Source organism: Raphanus sativus, chromosome 2, assembly GCF_000801105.2.
Source record: "Raphanus sativus cultivar WK10039 chromosome 2, ASM80110v3, whole genome shotgun sequence".
Classification (NCBI taxonomy): Eukaryota; Viridiplantae; Streptophyta; class Magnoliopsida; order Brassicales; family Brassicaceae; genus Raphanus; species Raphanus sativus.
The window spans coordinates 22,839,580-22,862,873 of NC_079512.1; the positions used below are offsets into that span (position 1 = coordinate 22,839,580).

At 36.7% G+C, this 23,294-nt stretch overlaps 5 protein-coding genes and 1 pseudogene across 6 annotated transcripts; 3 read left to right on the plus strand and 3 right to left on the minus strand.

The window, feature by feature from the left end:
* The first annotated feature begins 229 nt into the window (after positions 1-229).
* On the plus strand, positions 230-2,476 carry LOC108841389 (fasciclin-like arabinogalactan protein 1; annotated as a pseudogene).
* A 2,200-nt stretch (positions 2,477-4,676) lies between these two features.
* On the minus strand, positions 4,677-6,387 carry LOC108840347 (putative pectate lyase 21). Its single transcript, XM_018613179.2, has 3 exons — positions 5,522-6,387; positions 5,301-5,439; positions 4,677-5,068 (listed from the first exon to the last, which is right to left on the minus strand). The coding sequence occupies exons 1-3, from the start codon at positions 6,319-6,321 to the stop codon at positions 4,844-4,846; spliced, it is 1,164 nt and encodes a 387-aa protein (XP_018468681.1). The 5' UTR covers positions 6,322-6,387; the 3' UTR covers positions 4,677-4,843.
* Positions 6,388-7,018: 631 nt separating this feature from the next.
* Positions 7,019-7,841, plus strand: LOC108843559 (protein TIC 20-v, chloroplastic). Its single transcript, XM_018616785.2, has one exon. It carries the CDS (start codon positions 7,063-7,065, stop codon positions 7,696-7,698), a length of 636 nt encoding a protein of 211 aa, XP_018472287.1. The 5' UTR covers positions 7,019-7,062; the 3' UTR covers positions 7,699-7,841.
* Positions 7,842-7,851: 10 nt separating this feature from the next.
* Positions 7,852-10,707, minus strand: LOC108843558 (inactive beta-amylase 4, chloroplastic). Its single transcript, XM_018616784.2, has 10 exons — positions 10,358-10,707; positions 10,155-10,283; positions 9,820-10,066; positions 9,498-9,718; positions 9,352-9,429; positions 9,106-9,265; positions 8,734-8,987; positions 8,558-8,627; positions 8,228-8,296; positions 7,852-8,135 (listed from the first exon to the last, which is right to left on the minus strand). Exons 1-10 carry the CDS (start codon positions 10,579-10,581, stop codon positions 7,983-7,985), a joined length of 1,605 nt encoding a protein of 534 aa, XP_018472286.2. The 5' UTR covers positions 10,582-10,707; the 3' UTR covers positions 7,852-7,982.
* Positions 10,708-12,264: 1,557 nt separating this feature from the next.
* On the plus strand, positions 12,265-13,725 carry LOC108837843 (uncharacterized). The gene is given in 2 exon segments (XM_057004230.1): positions 12,265-12,439; positions 13,022-13,725. Coding segments are annotated over 2 exon segments (879 nt in total).
* A 786-nt stretch (positions 13,726-14,511) lies between these two features.
* Positions 14,512-18,786, minus strand: LOC108842968 (DEK domain-containing chromatin-associated protein 4). Of its 2 annotated transcripts, none has more exons than XM_057002649.1 (12): positions 18,631-18,786; positions 17,156-18,213; positions 17,035-17,068; positions 16,833-16,915; positions 16,606-16,665; positions 16,402-16,515; positions 16,217-16,297; positions 16,038-16,112; positions 15,362-15,890; positions 15,156-15,259; positions 15,015-15,045; positions 14,512-14,918 (listed from the first exon to the last, which is right to left on the minus strand). In XM_057002649.1, exons 2-12 carry the CDS (start codon positions 18,164-18,166, stop codon positions 14,767-14,769), a joined length of 2,274 nt encoding a protein of 757 aa, XP_056858629.1. In that variant the 5' UTR covers positions 18,167-18,213; positions 18,631-18,786; the 3' UTR covers positions 14,512-14,766. The 2 variants fall into 2 exon arrangements, with proteins under 2 accessions (XP_056858629.1, XP_056858628.1); XM_057002648.1 differs by having other exon boundaries at positions 17,156-18,189; positions 18,631-18,759.
* Positions 18,787-23,294: the final 4,508 nt, after the last annotated feature.

Sequence of the window (23,294 nt, forward strand, 5' to 3'; positions counted from 1 at the left end):
ATTTTAGCATTTCAATGTAGAATTTATTAACGTTATTTTCATGTTTATTTTTTTTGTTGGTTGAAATATACTGTAATTAAGTATATAAGTAATGATGATTTTATATTGAAAATATATAAATTAAATGATTTTTTAATCTATGTACACAGAAATCTAAAACGACACTTAAATAAACACTTAATGGTACAATAGCAATTGCAACCACATTCCAAAGTCCGTTTAAGTAAACACCATCTTCATTTCCCCATTTTAGTTTGAAGCTCAGAGATCACTCTCTCGCCAATATCTTAAAGTCCACTACTCATCAACAATGGCGAAGAAGATGAGTAGAGTAATCATCTCAAGCATTCTCCCCTTCATCATCCTCCTCCTCCTCATCCTCTCCGTCCAAACACACGCGCACAATGTCACGCGTCTCTTAGCAAACCACCCTTCTTTCTCCTCCTTCAACCATTTACTAACCAAAACTCACCTCGCCGCCCAAATCAACCGGAGAACCACCATAACCGTCTGCGCCGTCGACAACTCCGCCATGTCCGCCTTAACCTCCAAAGGCTACACAATCTCCACTCTCAAAAACATCCTCTCCCTCCACGTCCTCCTTGATTACTTTGGCGCCAAGAAACTCCACCACATCGGCGGCGGCTCGGCTCTCGCCGCCACTCTCTTCCAAGCCAGCGGAGCTGCTCCGGGAACTACAGGATTCGTTAACATAACGATGATGAGAGGCGGCAAGGTCGGCTTCCGTCCCAAAGACGGACATCTTTCTTCCTTCTTTGTTAAATCCATCGAAGAAGTTCCGTACAATATCTCTGTTATCCAGCTCAGCAGGATCTTACCGTCGGAGGCCGCGTCGGGTCCAACTCAAGCTCCGGCGCAGATGAATATCGCCGGGATAATGTCGGCTCATGGCTGTAAAGTGTTCGCCAAGGCTCTTCTGTCTAACCGCGGAGCTTCAAAAACCTACCAGGTACTTACTAATTATAAACCCTAATAAGTAACTAATTACACGTTGTTAGAAAATGATGTTTCAGTGATTTAAGCGGTAGATGCATGTGCATGTCGTCGCTGTATGTAAAAATTAATTATTTAAATAGACGCTGGTACTGACATTACCAAAACCTGATTAATTCGGTTTACTAATTAGAAAGCATTAATCAAGTGATAGATGCACGTGACTTTATATTAAATTAAATTAAATTAAATATTCATGACCGCACAAGTCACCTAGTGTTAAATTAAAGAAAAAGACTCAGGTTCTTTCACTAATTAAACCTGATTAGTGTATAGTGGATAGTGATAGTAGTTACTCTATTTAGACACTATACTAACTATAGTATTAATTCACATTGTTAAGTATGATATTTAATCAGATAAATATGCATGTGGTTTGTTCTGTTGGCTTGTAAGTTACCAATGTATTTCAGAACATTATACCAATCTAAAATCTTTAAACTTAAATTAAAAACGGCTACATTTCAATTATGAAATATATCAGTAATTTTTTTGTATTATTATAAAACATTAGACTTTAGGTATAATTTTCCAAGTAGTTTTTTGAGTGACCAAACCAGGAAACCTTTTTTCGAAAATTCAAATAACATTTTGTATTAAAATTGATTTGGACCATGCACACAACCCTTGACTACTAACACTGCAGTAATATCTAGCGATTCAATTTTTTTTTTCGTGTGTGTATGTGGATTGCGTTCATGCTGTAACAGGAGAGTGTAGAAGGAGGCATGACAGTGTTCTGTCCAGGAGATGACGCCATGAAAGGATTCTTACCCAAATACAAGAACTTAACAGCTCCAAAGAAAGAAGCTTTCCTTAATTTCCTCGCTGTCCCGACCTATTACTCAATGGCCATGCTCAAATCCAACAATGGTCCATGAACACACTTGCCACATATGGAGCCAACAACTTCGAGCTCACTGTAGAGAACAATGGAGAGAAAGTTACCCTCAAGGCAAGGATCAACACTGTCCAGATCGTTAACACTCTGATCGACGAGCAACCATTGGCTATCTATGCGACAGATAAGGTTTTATTGCCTAAAGAGCTGTTTAAGGCTTCTGCTGTTGAAGCTCCTGCTCCTGCTCCGGCACCTGAGGACGGCGATGTTGCGGATTCTCCTAAACCGGCTAAAGGGAAAGCAAAAGGGAAGAAGAAGAAGAAGAAGGCTGCACCGTCGCCTGATGATTCTTTTGGTGAGTCAGATTCGCCTGCCGAAGGGCCTGATGGAGATGCAGATGATGCCAGTGATGATGAAGCCAGTGCGGTCAGGATCGTGGGAGGAGCTAAGGCTGGTTTTGTGGTTGGCTTGCTCTGCTTGTTTGCTTCTTCTTGGCTTATATAGTTCACTTCTTGTTTCTTCTCTTCTTTGTTTTTTTAGTTCCTTAATCTTTATTTATGGCTTTGATGGAAAGTAAACTATAGTTATTTAATTTCCCTCTATTATAAAGTTTTAATGTTTGGTGGCCGAATTAATTAGTCGGTGGTATCAGGTATGTTTATTTTGTCTTTCTGCTTCACTTGTTTGTTGAGTTGATGATGTAAAGAAAAGTATTGCAATTGATAAGCAGTTAAGCACTAGTTTATAGTTACTTCAGTATTTGATTTTAGATAGAATTAAACGTAAATACTTAATATATATAACTGACCCATAATTAAACGAAAATCAAATAATGTATAAAATGACCAAACTAAAACTTATATATTTCTTCTGATTCACAAAATGATGTTTTGGTTAAGGGCTTATAAGTAGTTGGTGTGTAGTTTTAGTTTTTTTTTTATTACTTTACAATTTAAGATGTAGATATTTTAGTCGTGGATTTTTTTTGTTTTAATTTATTTTAAAATTATATAAAATACTAAATAAAAATATAGAAAACTGATTTTTAGAGTTACCATGTTTTATTTTCTGATTATTTTACTATAGATTCAATTTTTAAAGTTATAGCATGATTGTTTAGTAAAATGGATTTAGAAAGAACAAAATGATTTTCAACAGTGTTACTAGGCCTGAGCATTTTAGGTGCCAATTTGGGTTGGTTTGAGTATTTCGGATATCAGGTAATTCGGATAGGAAGATAGAGAATCCATTTACTACATGGCCTAATTTCAGGTTTGGTTATGTTCGGGGAATTTAGGATTCGGTTCGGATAGTAAAACTAGCTACCAGAAAATAGCCAAAAATATTTGGTTCCCATTCAGTTTCGATTTCGATTCGGTTATTTTGGGTAGTTCGGTAATTTGGATTAAATATCAAGTATTTTGGATAAAATATCGAATAATTGGGAAATTTTGGATAAAAATCATGGATATTTCGAATTTCTATAAATATTTCGGACAAAAAATATCCGGATACTTCAGATAGTTTCAGATAGTTTGGATACTTTATAATAGTTTATTTTTCTCAATACTTTCAGATACTTTTAATAGATTTGAAATTAGAAATATATACTTAGCTAGGGAACATAAAAAACCTCTCTCTCTCGTTTTCTCCAACTTCTCTCTAGACAACTTCAAAAATAAGATTCCGTCTCCGGTAGCCGGTGGCTTCGCCGCCGGTTACTGATTCCCTTTTTGCTTTGTAAATTAAATAAAACTTTCGATCTGTTGATCGATTTTAGTTTCTTCCGGTAGCGGATCTCTTTTTCCCTTGGAGATTTTGTTTGTGTTTTAAATCCGTTTTTCTCTTTTCCTAATCTTTATATATATATCCTGTTTGATCTTGGGAGATTTTAATCTATTCAAAAGTTATGCTTGATTTGTTATTCAGTAGAGGAATCAATCTTCGCCTCCAATAACGAGCGGAGTATCCAAAGCTGATAAAAGTCGAATTGTTTGATTAAGCGAAGGAGACGGAAAGCGGTTTCAGGTTGGCTGGAGTTTTCTTTTTGAAAACGTTCTGGCAAGACTCTGCGTTTCATCTCTTTAAAGCTTCTCACTGCGTTTAACACTGGCGATGGATGATGAATCTGAAAAGATCAACGGCGAATCGGAAAGGTGGAGCGGTCAAGCGGCTTCAACTAAACGGAGAAAGTGATTCACGGTTTTCGATCCGGCAGAGATCCGGCGTCACCGCCGATGCTTCCTCCGATTCCAGAAAGGTCTAGCCACATCAAAGAGCACGTGTCGAGCATGCATTTTAGTTATTCTTTAGATAACACGTGTAATTTTTTGAAGTAAAGACTGGGCTGAAATCTTGTAAGGTGGGGTTGAATCCGTTTGTAATTGGGCTTAAAGCCTTTTAAGCTTAATGATAAGCACAGTTGACAAAAAAAAAGGTATATGTTTGGTTTTCGGTTCGGTCCGCTTCAGTTCGATTCAGTTATTTTGGATATCGTAACATAGGAACAATTAGGGTATTTGAAGGTTGATGTACGATTCCGGTTTTGGATATTTCAGTTTGGTTCTTTCGATTCGGTTGTCTTGCCCATGCATAAGTGCTACAGCTCCTTTCAGTCAATTCCTAAATGTATGAAATTCAAATAACTTCAAAGATTATGTTGTCTATTTTAACATGAAAACACTAAACAATTAAACCAATAAAAACATGCAAAATATGAATAGCATACTAATTAAAAGCCAAAATAAGATAAAACAGTATTGCTACCATCTTTTGCTTGGAAATCACTGAAGTTATGGGTTGGAAATGGAGACGTCAAGAAGGTAGAATCTCAGTAACTTTTGAATAGAAACATTTAATGAAATTGACAATGAGCTATGCAATTGTTTTGATTGGCTCTATGATCATCACAAATCCTATAATGCTCTAACATTAACCACAATAAAGAAGAAGACAATACAATATTTGGTTACAAGCTGATGAATGGTTCTAACAAGGTTTGCCAATTTGGCAACTAAGAACACCTACTGATGGATGTGTGGTCTTGAGAAGTGAAGCTGGTCGAGCTACCATACTAGACATTTTGGTATAGCTAGGAGAATCTTCGTTCCCTGATGGTGTAAAGAAAGCACCGTTTAGCATTTCATCTCCTTCTGATTTCCAATTCCATTCCTTCCATTCATCGTCTCCATCTATACTCTCTCGCTTTGTCACCTGCGTACATAGGAATAGGCATTTCGGTGTAGATTAGTCTAGTCCAATTTGGTTTAGTTTATCTCGGTAATACACATATCTGTTTATGAGTTTGGTTTGATTGAGGGTCAGGGAAGATTTAATAAACAAAGAAAGGTTGCAACATCTAAAATTATAGTTAATCATGAATAAAATTTGTATATATAAAGCTTAAAACGCTCTTATTGTTGTGGTAGACATTTCAAGAACGTACCTCCTTTGTGAACTGATTATCCGAAGCTATAAACACATTCCCTTGACTAAAAATGGTTGGATTAGCACTTCCACCAATTGCATACATCTCCCACTCTCTATAAATATTATTCACAATGTGAAAATATCCATGCCTGCACCTACACACATGCCAGTAATAAATACAATGTAAACGCACATATTGATTTTACGTTTATCTACATATTACAAGTTGTATGTTACCTGGGCATTCGCTGGACAAGTCCTTCACCAAAATAATTAAACGCGATCGAAACCCTCATGTCTCGATCACCGTCAAACTCATCACTGTGACCCAAAAGCATGACTTCATTATGATTCAACATGTAGTTATTCGAAATCGTTATATCCGTCGACCCACTCACCGCATCGATAAGCCCATCGTGACACTTCTCTAACGTACAATGATCAATCCAAACATCTCGTGACTCGAATATCGAGATCCCATCTCCATCAGAATACCCTCCCAAGGACCGTTTCGCCGGAACGCAATGGTGGATATAAATATTGTGTATGATTACGTTACTTACTTGATACAAAGCTAAACACGGTCCATAAGCTATCTGCACGTTATTTCCTCTGCCGTCTATGGTTTTGTATGAGGTCACTTGAATGTCTTCTTTTAGTGTTATTACCATGTCTCTATCGAATATGATCCATAGAGGTTGGTCTTGTGTTGCGGCGTAACGTAATGTACCTGGAGATGGGTTTAGAGGATCCTCGTCTCCTGAATCTGTTACGGTGTAGAACTCCCCGGCTCTACCGCCTATTGAGTCGCGTCCGAATCCAACCGCGCAGTCCGCGAGGCTTTTGCGGTTGGAGTTCCACTTCTGGTCGCATCTCCAGCAGTCGTCGATTGGATTTCCAGTGGCTGAGCAAGAAGCTGTTGAGTTTGATGTCTCTGATGTAGACCATTGACTTGCGGTTGGTGGTTTAGGAAACGCAGACGCAAACGCGGAAGAAGTTGTTAAGAGAAACAAGAAAATTGTACATACAATAGACATTATTATTTTCTTGTCTTAACAAAAGGTTTAAGTAAACTAGATCATTTCACTATGAACAAGTGCTAAAATTATTCGGTATATATATGCAAGAGGCATTAAAATAAATACGGAGGTAATTATATTAGGTGAAAATTGAAAGACTTGGGTCCAACAAGACATTACGCCGTTTTATATTGGTGGGTTTCATATTAAAAATCAGTGTTATAGAACAAAAACAAAACAATAACAGAGGCTATTTAATTGCTAGTTTGTGTAGACATGAAAAACAATGTTTGTTTGTTACTTCACTTCATAGTGACAGAACTACGTGCCCTTTGAAAGGTCTTTAACACGTCGTGTAGTTTACTTACACAGCACCGTTTTTGTTGCCTATCAACTTACGTGGAGCGTTTTGTTCCATTATTTAAGAACTGCGTGCCATTACGAAGGTAGAAAGACGACACACTGTTCATTATAACGAGTGGCAAACAGCGTGGAGTAGTTCATTATCCTCTCTTCTTTTGAGCAAAACCAAAACTCTTTCGTTTGTCCAACTTCACGTCATAAAGTACGTGCGTTCTGCAGAAACAGCACCGTTTCCATCGCTTAAGGACTGCGTGCCATTACAAAGACTGAAAGACAACACACTGTATAAGCTCACACTTCTTAAACAGCGTGGAGTTTAGTTTATTATCTTCTCACCATTTGAGCAAAACCAAAACTCTGTTTCGTATTGTGTGAAGTGAAAACAGACACAGAGCAATGGCAATATCTCATCTTGTCTCTCCATTACCATCTCTCGCCTTCTTCCAAACCGGAAACTTAACCGGGCGTTCTTTTTCTCTCCCTCTAAACCCCAACCCCCAATTCTCAAAATCTAGACTTTCAAGGGAAAGAGCCGCCACACTCGTCCTCCGATCCAAGGGAGACGACTCCGTCGACGCATCAGATCGGATAATCTCAGCCGTCTGTTACTTCTACCCGTTCTTCGATGGGATCAAGTACGGTAAATTCATCATCACGCAATACCAACCATTCCAGATCCTCATCCAACCTCTGTTTCCCGCCATCAAGGCCTTCAAGAGCTTCCCTTTCAATGGCTTCCTCATCTTCATCGCTCTCTACTTCGTCGTCGTGAGGAACTCTAACTTCAGCAGGTACGTTAGGTTCAACACGATGCAGGCGATTGTGCTCGACGTGCTGTTGATATTCCCGGATTTGCTTGAGAGGAGCTTTAATCCTAGAGATGGGTTTGGTTTGGATGTGGTGATGAGTTTGGACAGCACAGTGTTCCTCTTCTTGCTTGTCTGTTTGATCTATGGATTCTCTGCTTGCTTGTTTGGTCTGACCCCGAGGTTGCCCATTGTTGCTGATGCTGCCGATAGGCAAGTCCTTTGATTCATGAAAAACTACAACAAATAATATATCTGTATGTACACGTGTGCTGCTGTGACTGCACTTTCTCTGTATTGGATCAGTTTATTGTAATCATCAAAACATAATGTAACTTTTTGATCCATTGAAAAGGGTTTTTGCAAAGAGAGGGAGAGATATCATATAACAATTTTCATATCTTAATTTGATTATTTACCCTCATCACATATCTGAAAAAGCAATATGGTGAGGGATGATCAGTTCTGTACCAAAAGAAAAAAAATACACAGCCAATGGCTACTGTAGGTTTACACATCTGCACTCATCTGCCTAATAAAAGGAACAAAGTTGTTCCAGTTCTCGACCCTAAAGATCTTCTCGTTCAATCTGAAAAATGTAAAAGACCTAACAGTTTCCCCATTCGGTTGCACACAGTTCTCTCTTATTTGCCTTAGTCCCATCTGTTGCAGGAATCACCATATATAAACGGTTTATAACCACCACTTTTTGCTTTGACCTCATCGTATAAGATTATATTGTGCAAATCTCTCACCTGATCAAATCTTTCGCTTGTGTTTCTACCAGTCACTTGTATTGTCCTTTTCTTCGAAACATCGTGTATCTAGCAGAAAAAAATGGACAGTGATCATGTTGTTTAGGAATACTTGATTGTCCAATGAGAAAAAAAACAGCGTTGCAGCACAGTAAGAAACAGAGACTAGACCATTTTCATGAGTGTGTGTGTCGTCAATCACAGTAAAACAGTGAGCATAAACTTCTAAATATAAGTTAATCACAGCCAGTCTAAATATAAGTAACATAAACTTTTCATATGAACAGTATTGAGTTTTAGATCGAAACATTCGGAAAGAAAGTACATTACTTGTCTAAGCAATCCTTCAGGGCTGCAAAGATACTTCTCAGGTGTTTCACAGTCCGCCATATCCAAACAACTAGAATAGATATGAAAGATTCATTTCGTTAGCACACCCAACCCATGCAGCTTCTATAAAAATATGGTACACAGCAAAAAAGAACTTCAAAAAAAAAGGCTCTTACGGGATATGCAGAGCAGCACCATGGCGAGACAAGACAGAAGCAACAGGATCATAACCATCCCTGAGTGCGGTATTGTAGTAACCTGCAGTTAGTTCAGCGGGGTGTGAAGATGTCTTATACCACCAATAGATCCCACCAATTTTCGCAACCAACATTACAGAGCTTTTCTCCTCTTCCTGACGTCTCCGCAAAACATCGGCTGCTTTTGCGAGAATAGCATCAGCATGACAAATCAACTTCCCACTGTACCATTCCTAAAACGAAAAGCAGTTCACTGTGTTATTTATAATCCAAGTTACTAGCCATTTTGTGCTCAAGATCATAATAATGTGGATACGTAAAAGCAGTTTTATATGATATACGAGAACATACTAGAAAGAAACGGCCATAGTCAGAGAGAAAACTATCATGCCCCTCCTCAAAGAAAGGAACCCCAAATGGAAAGCTATTATAGCAGCCCGCATTTGGAGGATCTCTGCTTCCCCATTGAGGTTTGCCTTCTTGAGACGCCACTGTCATCAAGTCTTCCATCCTAAATCCAAGCAAATATACCTCACAAATCTGTAAACGTGATTCGCAGGAAAGTTTACAATTTTGAATTTAAAAATAAGTACTCACATGTACTTGTCATGGCATTGGAATTCACCGATACCAGGGAACTTCCATCTCCCATCTCCAGAAGGATGTGCAGGATATCTGGATGAGGAAAATACAGTGTAAGATAAATCCATTGTAGCTTTAATGATTGGTAATCGGAAGTGTACCTAAGCTCCCCGGAAGGACCAAGACCGACGCCTATTTCTTCAATCAAGTTTCCAAAATACGGTTCAAATTTTGTAGAGAAACTGAGCATAAAATCTTCGTAGCACTGGACGGCGGTTCGACCACCAAACAAAGGAAGTTGATCGACTCCAAGCGTCAGATAGTCATTATTAGAGAATCCGTTTTTATCTCGATAGTATATATCCTTATTGACGTCTCCAATCTGGTAAGAAAAAATGTATTAACAAAAAGCAGCTGAGTGAAGCTAATTACTGAAGCAACAAGTAGCCGCCACACAACTACCTATGTGTACAACTTACAAACCTCTCGGATCCATAGTGGAAGACTGATGCCTCCTTTACCACCAAACAAGTGAATATTCGAATGAAAACAAAGAGAAACGTGTAACTTCAACCCCGCCTCAGAAACCAGCCTGAAGAGCTCTTCGTAGAGAGACCAATTAAACTCGAGAGGACGTAAACGCTCAACGATCCCCCACCAAACCTCGACAGCGACTCCATGAACACCAGCTAACTTGAGTGCCTTGAGAGAAACTGTTAAAGCCTTGAGCCTGAAACGATAAACACTCAAAAGTTGTTATTGAAATGGTAATCACATACTAATATATAGTAAGATAATTAATGATACATTTGGAATACCTTTTAATGATTGGGGAGCCAGAAGCATCGATTCCAAATGTATCAATGGGCATCATCACGTAAACAGGGACTTTCTTGTGCTTTGATGATACCAACACAAACGATCGTGACTTCTCTCGTGCATCCATGCTGTAATCATATTCAATCAACAACAACCAAATAGTCTCAATTGATTCAACGAAAGAAACGAAAGCGATGATAACCTGAAGATTCGGCTGTTCCCGGGGACGGAGCTCCGTTTCGTGATCAAACGACCGCGTTTGAACGAAGGGACATAAGAGACGTTTCGGAAGAAGAAGTTGCGATTCCGCCTCGTTCTCTGCTCCTCGAGGAAGCACGATTTCGCAGAGAATCCTCCGGGATGGAAGAGGTTGTTACCGCCGGAAACTCCGCGGCAGCCACAGCCGATTCCTCCAGCCTCCGCCATTTTCGTGTGTTTTTCTCTTCTCCTTCCTTCTCGTCGGAGGAAGATATTTTTTTTTTCTGATGGGTTGAGATGCGGAGGAAAAGAGACGGAGATGGAGTACCTGAAACGCAATTTTTTTATTTCCTTTTTTTAAAAATAATCAAAGAAGGTTATTTAAACTTTGTAATTCATCTTTTTGGCACCCTCTTCTTTTGCTTTTTGCTGCTTTCCTTTTCTAGATTTGGCCCATATGTTTTAATGTTTCAGTAATTGACCCCTTTAGTTTTTTTACTTTCACTTTTATACTCCACTATAGTTGAGTGAAAATAAGTATAGCTGATTCTTGTATGAAATAAATCAGTGTAACTACCATAGTTTGTTAAGAATTTTAGTTTAATCAATGCTTGATATAGCATGATTTATTTTTCAAACTCGTGAAACAAATGAATGTTTTTTGTACAATGTGTAACCTAAGATATTAAAATGTAAATCCTATTATGCATTTGATAACAAATATATAAAATACGAGGACTTGAGTAGCATATACTCAAAACTATTGTACTTTAGATGGCAAAAGTATTAAATATCCACACTGGAATAAACGCTTTTTGACAAAATAAACAAAAACAAAATCCGTTGAACTGATAACTTTTGTTGACGTGGGAACGTCTCGTCCCGTAGTGTAAATTATCCATTCGAAACAGATCCCATGCTACTCGCCGTCTTGCTCCCATCATCACCTACTCTGCTCACCAAATTTAGTGTGTTTCTGGCACAATAAATAATCAAACTATCACGTATAGTATCATGTGAAATTATTACTTCCCTATATATGTTTTCGTCAGGGACGATGAAGTTAAAGCATGGGTCCACGTTATGTCGCGTTTTAGTCTCCTACTCATCAAGTGGCAAAACTATACATTGATTTTTTTTTTTTGAAAATAAAACTATACATTGATTTATTCGAACGTGAAGTAGATGACAAGATTTTCGGTTAGTTAAGTTTCATAGTTTGACATAACAGGATATTAGGTGCTTGTTTTAATTTTATGGTGTCGCTTGTGTATCCGCAAGGACATATTTCATAAAAGGATTGTTAGAAGGAAATCTGACTTTTATTTTTGTTTTCTTGTAAAAATATACGTTTTTATTGAGATAATAACTCGCAGGTGAAATACTCTCAGCTGTTACTTGTGCTGGAGATGGGTACATTCAAACCATGCATGAACATCCATGCAACAAGCCAACAAATCTAAAGATAAGTACTTTTACAACAACAACAAAAAATCTAAAGATAAGTTTTTTTTTTTGTCATCACTAAAGATAAGTAAATTGGTTACTCCTAGCAACATCATTATAAGGTATGAAACATATAACTAGAGAATCATCAAGGATAAGAAACCATGATGAATTTCTCGATTATTGAATGACTAAAAGTCTTTTCTTTTCTAAAGAAACCCTACTGCTAATGGCCTTAGATAGAATTGTGAAATATAAAAATCATTTGTAGATGATCACAGAATAGAATGGAAAGTGGAGAGTGTTTCAGGAAGAAGTGCGAATAGGAACTTCCGGTGGCATCTTTGGACTACTGACTAACTTGCTTTAACTGGTTACAGTCATCCGTGGCTCGCGCAGCATCAATTGTTTCCGTTGTATTCAATGGAGCAGAATGGTTTTCATTTTCTTCCTTTGCTTATCCAGATGACCTCAAATACCGGGGAAGGGAGCCTTCTCAGGGCAGGAGATAACTCAACCCTACGAGAGTTGTTTGGAAGGTCAATACGCTCCGATGGTTCAGATGGCAGTTTATATGGAGACAATGTAATGAGGTTTAGGGAACAGTATGTTCGTGTTACAGAAAAAAAAAAGGGGAACAGTATGTTCAACAACGTGAACACGTCAGTGACGGGCCGTCACGGACTATCCCATCAGGTTTGAACTGGTTAATGACTTGGCGTTTCTAGCAATGAATTTGTCTTTTCATTTGTTTATTTCACATTGTAACATGAAATTAATCTCAGCAGAAGAAAACATTTATTTTTAAAGACCAACTAGAAAGAAACGTTAAATATGTAAATGAGATCCTAAAACTGTAAATGCAAAATCAAATTTCAGAAGAACGACAGTAGATTCATGTAGCAGATCCACAGAGCAAAAGTTTAATATCTCCTCTCAACTTCTCAAGACATTTTAAACCGCTTTATGAAACTTCTCAAAACACTATTGATTGATACAAAAAATGTAAAAATTACATATCAAAATGAAGAATCCAAAATCGACAAAAATGTTAATTTATTCTCCTATAGAACCAAGCTGACAACGAGGATCAGCAATGCGCATAGGACATCGTGTTGAACAGAACTAGAAGCCGACTTTCCTCCGGAAGGACCCGCAGCAGTCTCCGGCGCCAAGTCTGCCGTCGCTGGAGCCGAACTATTCACCGGGCCACGTCCGTAAGGAAAAATTTCAGGCGCATTGGCTGGAGTGGAGGGGCTAGACGGGATACCAGGGGTTGTTATCGGCGATGAGATCTCCGGAGCATCGGCTGAGGTTGGAGCAGAGGCAGAGGGACTCGTCATCGGAGCAGAGATCGGAGACTTCGCTGGGATCGTAGTTGGAGAGGAAGCAGGGTTATTCGCCGGAGTAGAGACTGGAGTCGTGGCGGTAGAGGGAGAAGAAACAGGGGAACTCGCCGGAGCAAAGACAGGTGGTATCAAAGGAGACGGAAAGGAACGAGACAAAACAGGAGGAGTTGCTGGAGGATAAACAGGAGAGTTTGAAGGAGACTCATCAATGGTCGGCGAGGAAACAGGGGAAGTTGCGGGAGCAAAAACAGGGGATAACAGAGGAGACGCAATGGCCCGAGAGGGTTCAGGGGACCTCGCCGGAGATTTGGCAGTGGATCTCGGTGGAGACGAAACAGGGGATTTCAAAGGCGTCGCGATGGTCGGAGAGGATCCAGGGGAAGTCGCCGGAGATAAAACAGGAGACTTTCCCGGAGCAGAGCGAGGGGATTTGACAGGAGTCGCGGTGGTCGGAGAGGAAACAGGGGAACTCGTCGGCGTAAAAACAATAGTTTTCGCAGGAGTCGTCGCCGGTGTCACCGGAAACTGTGGCGCGGGTGTGTCATGGATCGCCGGAGGGAGTAGAGTAGGCGTTTGAGAGAAACTAGGAGACTTCGCTGGAGGATAACTGCGGTGTGGTTTTGGAGGGACATGCACCGGAGGAGACTGTTTCTCAGCGAGTCTCGGCGGTTGAACAGGTGCATTGTCGGCTTGTACATTACCAGAAATAGAAAGTAAGAAAACAATTAAAGAAAGTAGGACAAAACGATTCATCGCTTTCTTTTGTCGTCTGTTGTCTTTGAGAAGAAGTAAAAAAAGGAGGAATGTGAGTGTTCCAAAGTAATAAATGGATTTTATAAGAAATAGATTTTTCTACAGAACGCGAAAAGTTGTGAAATTGTTATACCCGAGAATATATGACCGTTGGAGGCGGAGGAGGCGCCTGTACGTTGACCGGCTGTAGTAAGTGTAGTAGCCGTTAACCGGTTACAATTAGACGACAGTAAGTGTAACTAAAAGAAACATAGACGACGTGACATGCAGTTCTCGAGAGCATTAACGACAAGTAGTTTACGTTCGTCCTTCCAAATAAGCCCATTAAAAGTAAACCCACTTTGTAGCCAATGAAACACGCGAATGTTGAATTGTTTAGTTTCCTTCTCGTGTGTCATTAGAATAGGTTTCTGTTGGTTCTGCTTTCTTGTTTGCTTGGGGATGTGTCCTTTCTTTCTCTGCAATCCATCAATGTGGCACCGCTCAGCTTGGCTGTTGTTTGGTTGTAAAGATAATATCAACATCGTGGTCTCCTAGACCAAAATAAGACGGGCAAAGTGCAGAGCACAGCTTGAGAGTGTTAAATCGCTTCGAGTTTGAACAAAAGAAATCTAAAAACCATAAGGGTGCTTCAAGTGCGGCCACAAATGTTAAATCGTCTACACAACGAAAGCTACTACTCGCAAGCTTCTTCCTCTCTCAGACTCTACCAAAAGTTAAAAAAAAACAAAAAAAAAAACCACCTGCTTGTAGAACAACAACTCCAGGCAAAAACAACAAGCAAATTACATTCTCTAATATATTTTGACTAGTGACTGACGATAGGCAAATGGGGATAGAGAGACTAGATTTATGTGCTATGTGATCAGGCCTTAACCTCCTCTCCACCACCACCACCAGCTTTCTCTTTCTCAGCACCCTCTTCTTCTTCTTCATCAGCTATCTTATTGAGCTCATCTTGGATCATCAGCTTTATCGATGATTTTTTCGACGTGAGATCAATATCGAACTTCCCAACTGAAAAACACAGGTAGAAAACAATCCACGTTACCCAATTAAAACAGATACCACCATCAGTTAACAGAAAATAGCTGTTACTAGACTCATTCATACCTAGTCTCTCGAGGATGTCCATGAACGTGGACTGTCAATAAAAAAAAAATGATAAAAAGCCTTTTTTGTTAGATATCAAAATTACTGTAGAGCTTCATGACACAACGGATCTTTCATAATAGTTTAAAATAATCCTCTCACCGTGTTGAAGTCCACCACTTTCAAGATGTCAACAATTGCAATTTTCAACTCCTCTTCACTAGGTTCCTTGTTCTTTTGGTCTTTCCCTTTTCCCTCTCTTTTTCCTATTAAGAGCAGATAAAACAAACACAAGATAAAAAACAATATAAGAAGATGTAAGGATTAATATCCCCCAAGGTTATGACAAAAAAAGGTTATGAACAAACCTGCTTTCTCTTTGGATGCAGATTTTGAAGGAACGGAGGACTGCTCCTTGGCCGGTTTTTCAGTTTTCTTCCTCTTAGAGGAAGATGCCTTTGGACTTGTATCACTGTCGTCATTGTCGTCATCACCCTCCTTACGTTTTCCTGCTGAGCGCTTTTGACTAACTTTCTTCGGTGGTGGACTGGATTTCTCTGAGACTTCAGCTTTCTTGCTTCTTGATTTCCTTGCTGCTGCTGCTGCTGCTGTCTTTCCACCAGATACTGTCCTAGAAACAACACGCTTCTTCTTCTTCTTCTTAGTTTCTTCCTCCTCTGACTCCTCCTCAGATTCATCCTTCTCCTCGCTTTCAGAAGGCTGAGGCGCCTCCTCATCATCCGACTTATCAGGAATCCCGTTTTCATTCTCCTCTGCCTCCTCCTCCTCTTTCTCTTCTTCTTCTTCCTCCTCTTTCTCTTCTTCTTCAGACTCATCATCAGAATGAGTTGCTCTCTTTTTGTCACTCCTTGTTGCTTCATCAGTCTTTTTTTGGCTCTGAGAAAAAATAATACACAAATAAATAAATCAGATCTCAGGTCCCTTGACCAGACAGTTTCAAACACATTAAACCGGGACACACTTGCTCTTCACAGTTCCCAACATAAGGGTTCAAACCTCCAGTTCTAAGCTATTGAATAATACCTTTGCTGATCGTTTTGAAGATGAACTTCCAGCTGCTTGCGAACTTTTCTTAGGAGTTCTTTTGCGCTTTGCGCTCTTTACAACAGCAAAACAGAAAAAAAAAATTGTTATATGCAAAAGAAAAAAAAACATTTCAAGCTCAAATGCAGAAAAGAAGTGTTTCTACCACCCAAAGTTACCTTCTCTTCCTCATTAACCAGAACATCAGTAGTCGCATGAGGTTTCTCCAAAAAGTCAAACAGTTTCACAACAATATCTTCCTATATTTGAGAGAGAACTACCATATTAGTCAGTTGCCAAGTTGATTACATTGGATAAGAGTGCAGCTGCAAAAAAAAAAAAACTAATGGGCCATAATAATAACCTTTTTGCTTCTTGTAGCTTTGCAGACTGATATGTCAAAGAGATCGCAAAACTCCCACAACTTTTCTTTGTTGCATTTGTCAAGCTTTTCTTTTACTTTTTCTTTTGCCTTTTCCTGCCACAGAGAAAAAAAAATTACAATGCAAGGAGAAATGAGACGAGCATATGTACTACAACAAGCCTAATGTGTGTTATGCCTCCTTACCTCATCTCCTTGCCATTTGTAACCAGAAAAGCGTAATATGTTTGCCTTGACCTGAGCAGCCTGTCATAGCAAGAGAATAGAGTCAAATATAAAACATGATTAGTAGACTCGTGAGGATAGCTATAGATGCAACTCCTAGTAATTTCAAACTACACTTAGAATCCATCAGACATGTATTATTGTATAATGGGCTGGCAAAATATGAAAAGGTACAAAGAGATACTTACCTTCCCTCTTCTCCCATTAAATAGAATAGTGTGTAGAAGCTTGAAAGCATCATCAGGCTTTTTCCTTGCTATCTTGTAAGCAACTGCAGAGAAACATTACAATTTATCAACTTCATTTCAAGTGATTGAGCAGGTGAGACAAATAAAGCCTTTATAAAATATGGTCATGGTTACATAATCATATCCATGGCCATGAACATACCATTTGGGATATCTTTGAGAGGTGTTCCTTTTCCCTGCAATATCCAAAAATTTAAGTCATAAACATATCTAACAAAAATAAATACACTAAAGAGACCAAACACATGAAACTATTGGCAAACCTTTTCGATTTGGAATTCCTTTGAAGAATCTTTATCAACCACAGCGACAAGTCTCTCAACAGATTTTCGCTCACGGACAGGGCGATCAGAGCTGTAAGGAGTCTTAGGTTCAATATCCTTCTTCCCTTTCCCTCCCTTGCTAGACTTCTTGCTATCTTCGTCTCCACCTTCTGTATCATCATTGCTCTCTTCTTTCTCATCTTCCTTCTCCTCCTCTATATCTTCATCCTCATCCTTGCTGTCATTTTCATTCTCACCCTTACTCTCTGTTTTGTCGTCCTCCACTTTAGGCTCATCCACCTTAGCGTCAGCCTCCACTTCTTTGTTTGTTTCTTCCTTCTTCCCCTCATTCTTTTCATCCTCTTCGGCATTGTCTCCACCGACCAGCTTCTCTCCCTCTTCGATGTCTTCCTTATCCTCTTCTTCGTTCCCATTTACTTTCCCTCCTTCTAGTTTCTCCTCCTCTGAATCTTCCTCAGCTTTATCTTGGCTTCCTTTAGTAGCATCTATATTGTCAACCCCTCCATTTTCAGCACCCTTTATGTCTTTATTATCTTCAGACTCCACGGCTTCCTTCATCACGGTATCTTCCTCCGTAGCACCTCCAGAAACACCATCATCAGCTTCCAGCTTCTTGCCATCTGTGTCTTCATCCATTTTATCATCAGCTTCTGGTTTTCCATTCTCTTCCTCCGTTTTAGCAATCTCTGCTTGTTCCTTGTCTTCCTTGGCCTCTTTCTCTTCTGGTCTCTCAGTCTCAGCTTCGTTTTCCTTTTCTGCAACCTCTCCCTCTTTATCTTCAGTCTCATTTTTCTCTTCATCTTGTTTGATCTCATCGTCTATCTCCATTTTCTCAGGACCAGCATCCTCATCTTTCTTGTTTACCTCCGTTTCTTTGCCGCTAGCATTCTCACCAGGCTGTTTTTCAGCGACTGAATCTGATTGTTTTTGAAGAGAACTAGTCCCATTCGCTGTTGGCTCCACGGTGACCTTCGTATCTTCCTCCCCCATCGCTAATTCAGTGCTAAGCAGATCTACAAGACCAGATTCACAAAAGGCTGTGGAACATATTAGTTCAAGATGAAGTTCAAAATCTCACAAAGAACAAAGCATTCTAAGAAGGAAGAAACTCATAGCAACAGGTAAACTTCATTGCATTCCATCTTTCTACATACAACCCAAGGAGTTGCAAAAAAAAAAGATTTATTTTTTTCTAAACAAGAAAAGTAGTAAAAATTATCATAAATTTGAATACTTTCTGAAAACAAAAAGAAGACAGATTTAGATCCAAAACAAACTAAGCTGTAACTCAGACAACTCATGCTGTTTCAAAACCTCAGAATTGGTACGATTCTCAGCCAAACTAGCACAGATTTGCAGATCAGAGAGAACTGCAAACACAAACCCTAAACGCGACTTCATCAAGCAAAAGACAACATTCATCAAAAATTTAGAAAAAGATAGAAAGAACCCACATGCGAATTCAGAAGAAAGCTGGTTAGATTCACGGGCCAAGATCAAAATGAAAGAAGCTAAGCTCACACAGTGAGACTCCAAAGGGGGAGGGGCTCTCTCAAAGCAGTCAAACTTTTTTTTTTTATTAATTCCGTTCGAACCAATACCATTCGGACGCAATACCGGCCTTTGAATACAGTTGAGTAGCCACGTCAGAAAGTTTGGGGGTTAATGGACGGTTCAGATTTCGTGTTTAGAAATACTCTCTTGGATCGGTATATTAAAAAATATATATACTTCCGGTACGATAATTAAAATCTTAATTTAAGATTATCCCTGCTAGATATGTATAACTAATTTTCAATGAAGTCTTGATCAATCAATACTATTAAAACAGAAGGCCTTTTTTTGAGATGCCCTTCTGTTTCAACAGTATTTACCATTCTCTGCCATTGTATTATATTTAATCTATGATTTTAATTAATGCCTTTTTTCTTTTGTAAAATGCAGATAACATCTCCTAAATCCGTGTAATGTTGTTCCACTTCTTTAGATAATTTACCATCTCTAATTATAATTTAAATATATCTTTCCCATCCTGGCTACATGAATTAATATATATCAAATATTCTGAAACGTTTGGTTAAAACCGGTTTTGGTAATTTGTAAGTGTATACCACTGCGACTAAAAACAATCGGTGACCTTTGTGTGTTTTATACACGAACTTTGTATTTTAGTTTGTTTCCTTGGTTTTGATTAGGTTATTTAATTTGGCTATAATCTAACAGATACCAGAATTCGGTTCTGTGCAAGCTTCGACACTAACAATTGATTGTTCAATCTGTTCAGTTGACATCCGTCAATTATCTGATGGCTTATCATCTGTTTTTAATATATAACGTGACTTTATTTAATAAAATTAATTAAAAAATTTTAACACTTGGATATAAAAATAGCATCTTTTGTATAATCTTTATTATTTTGATTACATTGTGTTAAACATTAAAAATTTAAAATTTAAATATATATATATATATATATATATATATATATATTTGCTCAATTTACTTGATATGGATAATAACAGAATCCCTAAACATGGTCACCAATTAAATATCATTTAATAGTACAAACTAGACGATTTTCTATGCATTATATATATATATATATATATTTGCTCAATTTGCTTGATATGGATAATAACAGAATCCCTAAACATGATCACCAATTAAATATCATTCAATAGTACAAACTAGACGATTTTCTATGCATAATTTATGGAAACACACAAAAAGACATGTTCGTTATCCTTTACACTATAATTAATTGAATAAATAACTTTGGCAACAATCATATGATCATTTAAAAAAATATCGGATTATATAATATAGATAATACGATTTTTGAAAATATGGTAAGCGAATTTGACTCATCATGATTAAACTAGATCCATAATAATAGGAATAATAACTGTATTTTAGTAACTTCAAATTTTGTTCAGATATGATTCCGAATATGCTAGGCTTTTATTCTGGGAACCCTAAACACCTCAAACATTTTCCTGTTGTATATATAAAGTTGTATATATAAAGATGTATGCGAAGTGCTTTCTTAAACAAACCACTACCATAAAAAAAACTCTATGGCTTCTAATATGAAGACTACTGCGATTAACAATTCGAAGCGTTGACTGAATGTGAAGGTGCTACACACTTGAAGACTATACACTTCTTTATCAGGACAAGCCATGGAAACCATCTTAGCTAATGAGAATGTAAGGCTTCGGAATTGTCCACCTATATATCTTAATTATATTTTACTTATTATCGTTTAGTTACCGGTATAGAATTGCTATTTTGTTCTAACTATTTTCGTTTCTATTTGTAACATGTAAAAGGGTCATAAAGTTCATGCAAAATATTTACATTGAGAGTAAATGGTTTCTTCCGGTTGGAGTATGGAGAAACATCTAAAAAAATTAATCTGACTCCTGCAACAAGATCTTATTGATCAATATACCATACATACAACAGATTTTTATTCAAAATACAGCCATTACTCGATCTAATCACTTGCGTTATGATTTGTATCTTAGTTTGGTCGACTTTCAAACTGGTTTGACTGGATCATGCAATGACAGTTTCTTAGTTGGTAATTATAAAAGTCTTGATGTATTATTTAATATATATACCTGTTATCAATAGTAACCTATTTAAACCTTTTTTTAGATGTGCTGGGACAGGTTTTAGATTGTGGTGAGGCTGAATCTATTTAATGTACCCAGGTAGGGGCAACGAAAGGAAGAAACTTGAGTTTATAAAATAGGATTTCAAAAAAGAAATATGTTTTCGGTCTCAACCTATTAGAAACTCTCTTTTCTATCTTAGAAACAGGGAATAAAAGTTAATTTCACAGCTACAAATATATTATATTTTAATATCGGCTTCATCATATTAGTAATATCTTCATAAATCTCAAGTTATGTTCGCCTGATCATATCTCATACATTTTATTCGTAAAATAATAATCTCTGAAATAAAAGAGAGTTACTTATCTTGAGATGTTGTTTTTGTTGCTGAACTGAACAACAATAACTTGGACTGAACAATCCTTTAATACTTCTGTCATGATATAACCTCCTACAACCAAATTCCATACTTTATATGTAAACAACTAAAATTATTAAAACTATTAACGAATTGAGTAAACTAATATGGTTTTCTGAAAAAGTTGTTTAGCTTTGGTACTAAGTGGCTTTCTATTCAATTGAGTCTTTAATATTTCTGAATAATATTGCAAAGACAGTGAAACAATATTAGTTACAACATAAGTACTACAACCATAAAAATAATAACTAATAAAATATTTTTCAAATGAAAAAAATTATATATCAATACTATTAAAGTTGAAGCATGCCCCATTGATATATGTTTAGTCCACTTTTTTATTTTATAACTGCTATGAAAGACACTTTTGATACACTTTTAAAAATTAATATAACTGCTAATATCGGCTGACAAAATCGGCCCATTATTGCATCAATATAATTCTTAATTGGGCTGGCAAAATCGGATCCATTACTGCATCAATATTTTTTTTTTTGTCAAAACTGCATCAATATAATTTTTGTTTTTTTGGACAAGCATCAATATAATTCTTAACTGCATTTTACGATTTGTTTCCTAACTGCATTTAGATTATTTACTTATTTTTAACAAGTTAAGATTTAAGACATACAAAAAATATTAAAACTCACGAATATTTATATATTAGTTTAACCAGTGTTTTAACCGGTAAACGGATTCCAGATATTAGTGATTTTTTGCGGGTTTTCTTTGCTTTTAAATATTGGTTTTTCATAAAACCCAAATCAGATTTATTTTGAGTCATCAAATTTACCGATTCAACTGCAGGTCCAGATCAGATTTCAAAACACTAAGGATGGGACTTTGATTTTCGCGTCGATTCCGGTTCGGAATTTTTGGGTACAAATATTCTTAACTAATTACGTTATGTAACAACTAAGAAAAAGTTATATGTTGCAAACTTTAGAAATAAAGTTTAAAAATAATTTCTGAAATATATATGGATATGTGTGTAGCTATGCAACTTGGCATATTTAATATAATTACCAAAATTATATTACATCAAATTAAATTTAATCAATAATTAATTACAAATATAATAATAAATAAAATATAAAAATTAATTTAAAAAATAAGACAAAAATATACCCGCCCTTTAAAGGGCGGGTCAAAATCTAGTAAGTATTTTAAAATGTTAAGTAAACTCGGTGAACAGTTTTTCTGTTACTTTTTTTGGTAATAGATTCTGGTATTGTTCCCGCTCTTTCATAAAAAAAATGTTTTTATTAGTTATTTATTTGACCAGTAATATTTATGAAAAATAAAGTTATAAAATCAATATAGTTACAATTAATATTAAGATAAAAATAAGTATAATTTTCATTAAAATTCTAAAGTAGCATTTTCGTGTAACAAAAAAAAGTTAAAATAACATTGTTTAAGAAACAGAGGGAATACTATTTTTGGAAAATATAAATATTTTACTAATTTATATATCAACTAACGGAAATATAAAAATAAACTACTTAATGTTTTTTGGAAAATATAAATACTATTTTGGAAAATATAAATATTTTTTTTCATAAATAATCAATCAATGCATTGTGAAATGAGAAATGTATTTTTTTATTTTTAATATTTTTGAATCGACTTAAAATTTTTGAAATCGATTATCTTCATCATCTAATATTTGAAGCAATTAGCAATAAAATCAATAAGTTTCATGTCCGTACATTTCGTTTGGACTGTTCTATCGATCTTGTAGATCTGAAAGTAATTTGCTAGATTATTAAGTCTTCGTATGATGTATTAGTTAATATTTTAGTTCACCTTAAATATGCTATCAATATGTAAAATCTGTGTGGATTTTTAATAATTAGAATATTATTAATAGTTTTAGTTTTAAATATAAAATTTAAGTATTATTTGTTAAAAAATAGACTTTTCACATAAAATAATAATATTATTTATTTATTTTATTTATAACTATAAAGTTTAAGAATATTATGTAAACAAAAACTAATTAAATTTTATATGTAAAAATAATGTCAACATAAACATGTATTTTAGCTATAATCACAGAGAATTAAAAGACTAT